Below are 10115 nucleotides of genomic sequence, written 5' to 3'. Positions count from 1 at the left end.
TGAACGTGCTGGTAAAGTTTATTTACATTACATTCTGTCATCTCAATCAAGTTTAAGTCCTGGGAATCTATATTTACATACACAATCCAGTGCCTTCCTCGGAGAACTATTTTTAAAACAGAAACAAAACAAGACACAATCTACATGTTAGTTGGGTAGCTTAATAAGCATCTTGCTCTTGGGGGGTCTTGTCTGGGATTTCTGAGTGCACTGTATCGAGAGGCTGCCAGTGGCAATTCATGAGAGATTGGTAGAGCTCTTCACTTTTCACCATAAACTCTTTGTTGAGTTCTTCAATATTCAAGTGGAGATTCGGATCTGCAGAAGCCAATAATACATAGGGGGAAAAAATAGAGTTTTACAGGACACATATTAGAAATGGCTTAAAACCAGAGCTTTTAAAAAACATCAGCAGGAAATAGTGCAGATATTTAATATTAATTTTTTAAATTGCATGTTTACTTTCGATAAGACTTTAAAAACAGAAACTGAAGCTACAAAAGCGGTGCTACCGGATTCAATGAGTAGATGATGGGAGAAATGGAGAGAATGGACAGAATTGAGAGAGAATTTGGAGACAAATGGACAGTACTCAGAAATGCATTCAACTTGGAGCAGAAGAGAGAGAAGGGATGGGGCGGGGGCGGGGGTCAAGTCTTGAGTTTCTAGCATGAGGACCTGGGTGGATATGACACCAAGGAGTAAGCCAGGACCAGATCCCTAAGACAGGGTTCTATGAAAAATAACATGCTGCTTTATCTGTTCAGTTAACAGACTGATAGAAACGAAGAAATGGTTTAAAACAATTAATTCAGAAACCAAGCGAGGGAGACCTACGTTGGAACTTTCCAGTAGGATCTCTCAGTTTATAGCCAGCTAAGTGAATGAGGGACCTGGAAAAAGGGTAAGTTTTGTTTTTAACTAAGCGTAAGGCTTCTGTTACCTTCGAGTGAATCTTCATCTTGGTTTTCAGCTAGAGGTGTGGTTTCCTACAATGAAAATCAGTATGTTAAAAAAATTTTTTTTTACTTAAAGGGTTGCTATTGACACACTTTCCTGGAAAAATTTAGCTTTCAAAAAGAGTATCTACAACACTAAAATCCCTTTCAGTCAAACTTTATTTTGAATTTTGATTAAATGAACCTTCATAGGGACTTCCTTGGTGGTCCAGCAGTTAAGAATTTGCCTTGCAATACAGAGGACACGAGTTCAATCCCTGGTTGAGGAACTAAGATCCCACTTGTCAAGGAGCAACTAAGCTCATGTGACGCAGCTAGAGAATCTGTGCTAGAGCCTGTGTACTCCAACTAAGACCCGATGCAATCAAATAAATACATATTTTTAAAAATAAATAAATAAAAGAACCTTCAGGGACATCCCTGGAGGTCCAGTGGCTAAGACTCTGTGTTCCCAATGCAAGGGATTAGAGGTCGATCCCTGGTCGGGGGAACTAGACTCCATATGCCGCAACTAAGACACGGCACAGTCAAATAAAATTGTTTTAAGTCCTATTTTTAAAAAAAGAAATCTACAACACTAAACTCCCTCTTGAGCAAGCTTTTGACCTTTGATTCAAAGAGTCTTTAAATGACAAAATACTACAATCATGCAGCAGGTGAGCTGAGCCCATAGAAGAAAACCCACACAGGAGGAGCACTGGTCAGAGGCGCCTGCCTTCTCTGCAGTTTCAGGGATCTGAGAGGCCCCCTGGGGTCTGGGGGGAGGCACCAGATAGCAGAGACCCTGGTATCAGACTCCACAATTCCTGCACCCACATCTGCACCTGGAGCTCTGCCATTCCTGCCAGGTGACAATCTGCAAAGTCTCCATGGGCACATACCCCTCGTGGCCTTCCAATCCCATCCCAACCCCGCGGCTCAGCCAAGGACCAGACGGTTGCTGTTGAGGAAACGCAGAGGCTACAGAAAAGAAGACTAATTCATCATCTTCTTAGGTAAGGAAGGACATAAATTCCAGAAGCACTCCCCAGACAGATCTTGGTTAGTTACTCCAGACTCCGTGGGCTCTCCAGGGGCAGTGTAAGTTATTACCATTCCTCTCTCCAGCCACCGGTGGCTCAGCAGTAAAGAATCTGCCCACTATGCAGGACACCTGGGTTTGATCTCTGGGTCAGGAAGATCCCCTGGTGGAGGAAATGGCAACCCACTCCAGTATTCTTGCCGGGAGAATCCCATGGATGGAGGAGCTTGGTGAGCTACAGTCCTCGGGGTCGCAAAGAGTCAGACATGACTGAGTGACTTCACTTTCACTTTCTCCAGGGCACGGAGAAAGGAAAAAGATGTCCCCATGCCGGACACGCGAACAACGCAGAATCCATGCCAGGGAGAGATACCTTGGGTGGAAGCGAAGTCTCAGCCGGGTAAACAGAGGTCTCACACACAGAATAAAGGTTGGGTCCATTTCCACCCGCCCCGCAGCCGGAGCTGTAGACAGGATAACCACTCTGCTGTTGTTCGTACCAGCTGCCAAAGGGGTGAGGCTGGCAGGACGGGAAGTCTGGCTTCACTCTAAGAGCAGCGGGGAGAAGAGAGGAAGGACATCAACAGTCAAGGCAGAATCGCTCAAAGCCCCGGGGCTCGATTCTTCTTTCTCCAAGTTAAGGAGGATACCTGCTTTCACTGTTTTGTTTTTTTAATTTTTATTATTTTTTTTTTTCACTGTTTTAAGAACACCTATTTTCAAAGCGGTAGTTTGTCAATTGCCAAACTGTGTTAAGAAACAGAACACTATCAGCCTTTTCATTCAGAACAGGAAAAACCGGCACACCTTTGCCAATACCAGTAATAAGTATCCTGCTGAGTTGAGCCCAAACCTGCACAACTCTCCTGTCCAGCCATTTATCCAGACCCTTGAAAAAGTGACTGGGAATCCAGTTTTCACCCCCGCATCAAAGATCCCAGCCCCTGGTCTAAACCCTCTCAAGCCCACAAATAGCACTTCCAGCTGCCTCAGAAATAGGAAATACCTGCAGTGACCATTCCTGGCAGGCAGTTAACTCCTCGACTTTCAGGTGGGTTAAGGAGTGCGTGGGACGGGCGAGGATTGGAGTACTGGGACGAGGAGCATATTGGAGTCACCTGGAGGAGCCCCTGCAAACTGTGGGCTGGGCTTTGAGCTGCCTGCCTCCTCCCCCAACGGTCGGACCCCCGGGAAGCCGTCACAAAGGGGAGGTTGGGGGCGTGGGGCAGACAGGGAGTGCGTGGTGGGCAACTGTGAGGCACACAGAAGTCTCCAGCCCCCGCACAATAATGTGTAAGGGAGTCACTTTTAATCAAAAGTGATTAGTCACTTTTAATTAAAAGCTTAAGACAAAGACTACAACTTGATGTTTCTCTCCTCAGTTATCTGCAAAGAATGACTACTGGAATCAGCATCGAGTGGGCTTTTCTTTAAACACCCACTGCAGGCTGAAATCATCATCCTAACCAGCTGGCGGGAAGAAGTGCTCGCTCGCTCGCTCTCTCACACACACACACCCTAACCAACACACACACACCCTAACCAAAACACCCTAACACACACACCTTAACCAGCTGGTGGGAAGAAGTGCTCGCTCGCTCGCTCTCTCACACACACACCCTAACCAACACACACACACCCTAACCAAAACACCCTAACACACACACATGAAGACACACACCCCCCCTTAACCAGCTGGTGGGAAGAAGTGCTCTCTCTCTTACACACACACCCTAACCACAGAAGCAGTGCTATCTCACACTCACACTCACACACACCCCCATACCTTAATGCAAGTATGGAAAAATTTTCAAAGAAATATTTCTGTAATTTAGTAGTTTTTTAAAAGCACAACAAACTGCCTCCTAAACTTTAAGGCCCATTCAAATTACCTGAGGATGTTTACAATGTGGATTTGAATTCCATCTGGAGGGGAGCCTGAGGTTCTGCCAGTTTCCACGCACTTTGAGCAGCAAGTCTACACAAAATGTCAAAACTTAAGAAAATAACTTTTGAATCTAAACAGGGACACATAGAGCCTGGCCATTTCCTTGTAGCTTCTTAATACTAGTCCACTATTCAAATGCTTGTGTGCATGCTAAGATCGCTTCAGTTGTGTCTGACTCTTTGTGACCCTCTGGACTGTAGCCCACCAGGCTCCTCTGTCCATGGAATTCTCCAGGCAATACTGGAATGCATCGCCATGCCTTCCTCCAGGGGATCTTCCTGACTCAGGAATCGAACCCAAGTCTCTGACATCTCCTGCACTGGCAGGTGGGTTCTTTACCACTAGCGCCGCCTGGGAAGCCCCATTCAAGTGTTTAATGTAGTTTCTATTTACCTGTAATGTGAAAAATAATCATCATGATGAATTCTAATCGTTCAACCATTCACCCGTCATTTACCGAGCCCCTCCAATACACAACGCAGGTGCCTGGTACTGGTGCCAGAGTGGAGCTTATACCCTAGTAATTTAATCTCCCTGTGTGTTCAAGGGAGATGTTACCGATTAGCAGCTGTGCACACACAGTTAGGGGCCACCCAATATCTGGTTTCCTTTTCTTCCTTAATAATAGAACCTTGATTTTATTTGGAAGTAGCAATGTGCCCTGTGGCCAGGTGGCCAAAGTCTAGCTAATAAGATGTAAACAGCACTATCACAAGGGGCTTGAGGAAAGCTTCGTGGGCAGAGGGAGTCTGCTTAGCTGGAGGGTGTTTTTTGTTGTTGTTTTTCTATCCTTCTCACTTCCAAATAGGAAAAGGAGTGCGTCAAGGCTGCCTATTGTCACCCTGCTTATTTAACTTATATGCAGAGTACATCATGAGAAACGCTGGGCTGGAAGAAGCACAAGCTGGAATCAAGATTGCCAGGAGAAATATCAATAACCTCAGATATGCAGATGACACCACCCTTATGGCAGAGAGTGAAGAGGAACTAAAAAGCCGCTTGATGAAAGTGAAAGAGGAGAGTGAAAAAGTTGGCTTAAAGCTCATCATTCAGAAAACTAAGATCATGGCATCCGGTCCCATCACCTCGTGGCAAATAGATGGGGAGACAGAGGAAACCGTGTCAGACTTTATTTTTTTGGGCTCCAAAATCACTGCAGATGGTGACTGCAGCCATGAAATTAAAAGACACTTACTCCTTGGAAGGAAAGTTATGACCAACCTAGATAGCATATTAAAAAGCAGAGGCATTACTTTGCCAACAAAGGTCCATCTAGTCAAGGCTATGGTTTTTCCAGTGGTCATGTATGGATGTGAGAGTTGGACTATGAAGAAAGCTGAGCACCGAAAAATTGATGTTTTTGAACTGTGGTGTTGGAGAAGACTCTTGAGAGTCCCTTGGACTGCAAGGAGACTTGGACTGGCAACCAGTCCATCCTAAAGGAGATCAGTCCTGGGTGTTCATTGGAAGGACTGGATGCTGAAGCTGAAACTCCAATACTTTGGCCACCTCATGTGAAGAGTTGACTGGTTGGAAAAGACCCTGATGCTGGACCAACCCGCCTCCAAAAGCCTTTGTCTTAAGAAAGAAATCTCTTGTTTAAGCCACTGCTGTAAATTACATGAAATTAAAAATAATTCTTGGGGCTTCCATGATGGCTCAGGGCTAAAGAATCTGCCTGTAATGCCCGAGATGTGGGTTCAATCTCTGGGTCGGGAAGATTCCCTGGAGAAGGCTACCCACTCCAGGATTCTTGCCTGGAGAATCCCATGGACAGAGGAGCCTGGGGGACTACAGCCCACGGGGTCACAGAGTCAAATACAACTGAGCAGAGCATAGCAGCAATGGGCACAGTTAACGAGAACTGGCAGTGAGGAGTGGAAAACTGAAACATTAAAAAATAGTAATTCCCTAAAATTTTTTATACCATTTTGAAGGTTATTTTCCATTAACAGCTATTATAGCTATATTCCATGTTGTACAATACATCCTTGAGCCAATCTTACACCCAGCAGTTTGTACCTCCCCTGCCCCCCGACCCCATCCAACACACACTGGTAACACTGGTTTGTTCTGTTATCTGTGAGCCTGCTTCTTTTTTTCTTTTTTTTTTTTTTGCTGTATTCACAGTTCATTGTATTTAGAAAAAAAAATTCTTAAATATTTTAGCAGCTTAGAAATCAAACTTCATGTTATCAGTTAAGATTCTTTCAGAAAAGCATTATCTTTTTTCCTTCTATTTTAGACTTTTAAAAAAGACAATGAGAATTTTGGCTGAGTGAGAGATGGAGCGGTAGTGGTAAAGCAATGTGGGAGCTGACCCTTCATGATACGGTGGTAAGGAGGCTGGTATTTGCGAGGAAATCTGTAAGGCATGTGCACCCACCCAGGAAGATGGCAGGGGCCAGATGCTACGAGCATGACTTCAGAGATGAAGATGGACATTCAGGCAGAATTTTAAATGATGGTGACAAGGAAGAGTTCACAAACGTTCCTTTGATCTCTAACAGTCTCAAACGCAAACCTCCCATAGTTCACTTGGATTATTCTCATGAAGCAGGTGAAACAAATTTCTTTCAGGTCTGGGTCCAGGGAAAGTAGCCCACTTTCTTTGCCTCCCTGAGCTCTACATGCAGAGGAGACCAAAGTCCTCTGAGAATACAAGCACACGCAATCTCCGTAGTCACCAGATTTAACGGACTTACTACCTGTGACACTGTGAAGGGAGGGTAACAGAGCAGCAACATTAGACTCACATGAGATTTCTAACAAGGCTGATTTCTCTCCACTGTATCCGGCTTTTAGCTCAGTATATCGACCTTCTAACCACCCTCACCCACCCCGCAAAACGAAGACTGGCTTTTTTTCTTTAGCAAACCAAACAAAGCCAGGTGCTCACTAAATATTGAATGCATGAATAAATCAATGCCTGGCTCAAGCGCAAAAAGCTTTTCTATCAATAATCTAAATGCAAAACTAGAAACCCCGTTGTGCTTTAGAGTTAAGCCCTATCGTGGAAGGGTTGGTGGTTTCTTGGCAATTGCAGTTTTCTGAGAATGAGACTGAATGGCTTTTTCCATCCTGTGTTTGAAAAGAGAACAGGAGGCTTGGCAGGAAGTATATGCTGTTTGAATCCATTTGAGCAGATATGTATTGCACTGTGTGTTTTTCTTTAGACAGAGAAAAACCACTTTTCTTCTTTGTTAAGACACAACGCTGGAGCCCAAGGAAAAGTGAACCGCAGCAACACCAGGGTCTACTGCTACTGAGCTGTGTGGTTTTGAGAGTTCTGGACCTACTTCTCCATTTATATCCTCAGACCAGATTAGAGTATTTTAGCTTTAGAGGCATTAATCTTTTTGAAAATGTGATGAAATCCTATGAATGCTCTCTTCCATAAACATACATATACAATTTTGCAATTCCAGGGCATTCACAAGCCCCGAAACTTATCCATCGATTCTCCCCCATTAGGAGCCCCAGGACCAGATGCTCTAAGGTCTTCTAAGCTCTATGCCTGGCTCCACTAACTTTTTACAATTAAAAAAAATAAGAGGAGTAAACCATTTTATGTTTATGTTGCTTGCACTGTGGTTTTCACTCTATTCTACAAGTCTCCTGGTTGGAGCAAAAGACTTTCTTAAGCCACAAGGTTCTTCTCTAAAATGTGACAGATACTCAACTTTACTCCAATAAAACTTAATTTAAAATAAAATGCGACAGATACTTAAGCAGGGAAAAGTGTGACAATCTATATATCAGACTGTAATTGACAAGCATAGTAATAGATGCTATGATAATTACCGTTATCATGATATATTAAAATTAATTTCAAATGAATACTAATTCTTTTCAAACAGCATTTGAAATTTCACTGGGGTAATAAGGCAGGGCACCAGGGGGATTCCTGAAGCAACGAAATACATAAAGTACATGATTTTGAAACAATTTTATTCAGTGTTTCTTTTCTTTTTGCATGAGAAAGACTACCACTTCCTCCTAAATAAAGATATGCAAAGAATCATGTATTTAAACAGAAAATGAAACTTCAAGAAATGTCCTCCTTACTTCATTCCATGCCCAGTGGACACCCCTAGAGCAATTCACACTCTGACTTAGTGGTTCTTTGATGAAAGAGCCACCAGAACAAGCAAGATAGAGGAAAAGAATTTAAAAAGTAAAACAATTTGTGACTAAATAACTAGCACAAAATGAAGGAATTACAGCCGTATCTCTTTCTGTACTTCAATTTATTGTCCTTTATAGATCCAGCTTTTTTTTAAACACAAATCAGAAGTCTGTGGCAACTCTGCATTGAGCAAGTGTATCAGCACCATTTTCCCAACAGCATTTGATTCCTTTTCGTCCCTCTGTCATATTTTGGTAATTCTTAGAATATTTCAAACTTGATCATTATTAGCCTATTTTCTATGGCGAGCAGTGATCTCTGACGTTGCTACTAGGACTTGTTGAAGCCTCAAATGATAGTTAGCACTTTTTAACAATAAAATATTTTTCAATTAAAGACTATGCCTTTCTTAGACATAATGGTGAAAGTAAAAGTGGTTCCATCATGTCCAACTCTTTGAGACTCCATGGAGTGTCCATGGAATTCTCCAGCTCAGAATGCTGGAGTGGGTGGCCTTTCCCTTCTCCAGGGGATTTTCCCAACCCAGGGATTGAACCCGGTCTCCTGCATTGCAGGCGGATTCTTTACCAACTGAGCTATCAGGGAAGCCCAAGACATAATGGGACGGCACACTTAACAGAGTGCAGTATAATATAAACCTAACACTGGGAAAGAAAAGATTTTGTGTGACACGTTAATGGGAGGGTCTGGAAATGAACCTGCAATCTCTCTCACCTGTGCCTGTACTGTCAAACAATGAACACAGTTTTCAGGCGACTGAGAATGAGATAGTATTTCAGTGCCTGAGGAGTCCCAACATTTAGAGCGGCCAAAGCGCGCAGGAGGCTTTCCTTGTGCTGAAATGACAACCAAAATGAGCTCATTTGTTCAAGACCCAAACCAGCATCGATTAAAACAAACCTGAGTTACCCACGTACTGACGATTCAGAACACCGGTGAACAGATGTCCTCAGAGACAAGAGCCTAAGCGCTATAGGACTGTACTAAGGTCTAAAAGGGCGGGTTGAAAGGTCGACAGCAATGTATGTTTCAACCTCCTATCCGTCATATTCACCGGTAGGGTGCTTAGGAGGCTCATTTTACGCTCCGGGATTTACTCTGTTGGAAGTCTGTACGAAGCTGTCCTTCCTGACACGTCTCTGAAGCTCTGTATCGCACGAAAATCTCAAATCTAAACTAGGACTATCTGTGCTTTCATTGCGGCTCAAACAGTAAAGAATCTGCCTGCAAGGCGGGAGACCCGGGTTCGATCCCTGGGTCTGTAAGATCCCCTGGCGTAGGGAAAGGCTACGCACTGCAGTATTCTTGCCTGGAGAATCCCACGGACACAGGAGATGGGGCAAAGTCGGACACGATTGAGCGACTCATACTGGCTTTTATTACCGTTTGACTTTGCAGCTAACTCAGGAAAGGTGGTGAATAAATGAGATTCCCTTCCGGAAACTCACCAAGGACGACTAGACCCGTCATCTTCCAAGTACTGTCTTTACTCCCCTCGAGTAAAGGGTCCTCGTCCTTCTCCTGAATGTGCCACAACGTTGGCCGACGAGTCCTTAAGGGTTCGTCAAGCCATAACCAAGAGGAAGGAAAGGTGCTCGGAGAGATTATGCGGCCCGGGTGGGAGCGCAGGAACCGGACCCCTCCGATCAAGGCGAACCCTAAAGGCCACCCTCTCCTCGCCCGGTTACAGAGAATGAGTCCGAGAAACGGCTTCCAGCACAACTAGGAGACGTAACTCTCTACCAGCCATCACAGCCTGGGATCCACAGACACACACCACTCGGCTACACTGGGCCCGCTCCCCGCGTCCCTCCCTGACCGGAAGTGCCCGCCCCTTCCGTAGACGCCCCGGAAACGGGGCCTCCGCAGAGGCTGTCCCGCCCACTAGTCTCAGAAGCGCCTAGCGCAAGGCTCCCTCGAAAATGCTTGCTGGCGCCCAGGTTTTGTTCCTCCTTGAAATGGGCATCTTCGTCATGGGGCGTCCTTCATTATTCCCTCCTTGGAAATTCCGCCTGATCGTCTATCCCGGAAACCAAC

At 44.6% G+C, this 10115-nt stretch overlaps 1 protein-coding gene across 1 annotated transcript; it reads right to left on the bottom strand.

Moving 5' to 3' along the window:
- On the bottom strand, nucleotides 1–9902 carry C7H6orf52 (chromosome 7 C6orf52 homolog). Its single transcript, XM_043908560.1, has 6 exons — nucleotides 9527–9902; nucleotides 8793–8914; nucleotides 3873–3958; nucleotides 2354–2528; nucleotides 944–989; nucleotides 1–318 (listed from the first exon to the last, which is right to left on the bottom strand). Exons 1-6 carry the CDS (start codon nucleotides 9546–9548, stop codon nucleotides 161–163), a joined length of 609 nt encoding a protein of 202 aa, XP_043764495.1. The 5' UTR covers nucleotides 9549–9902; the 3' UTR covers nucleotides 1–160.
- Nucleotides 9903–10115: the final 213 nt, after the last annotated feature.

Source organism: Cervus elaphus, chromosome 7, assembly GCF_910594005.1.
Source record: "Cervus elaphus chromosome 7, mCerEla1.1, whole genome shotgun sequence".
Lineage (NCBI taxonomy): Eukaryota > Metazoa > Chordata > Mammalia > Artiodactyla > Cervidae > Cervus > Cervus elaphus.
Note: the sequence above shows the minus strand (reverse complement) of the source record. Positions and strands in the feature narration are given on the sequence as shown.

Bases quoted from the DNA above. Each gene is read 5' to 3' on its own strand.
- C7H6orf52 (XM_043908560.1), bottom strand. From the start codon at position 9,548: ATGACGGGTCTAGTCGTCCTTG. The intron at 3,959-8,792 runs GTGAGAGAGATT...CATTTTGTGTAG, and splicing joins GTTTGACAGTACAGGCACAG to ACTTGCTGCTCAAAGTGCGT. The intron at 990-2,353 runs GTATCTCTCCCT...TTTTCATTGTAG, and splicing joins AGACTTCGCTTCCACCCAAG to GAAACCACACCTCTAGCTGA.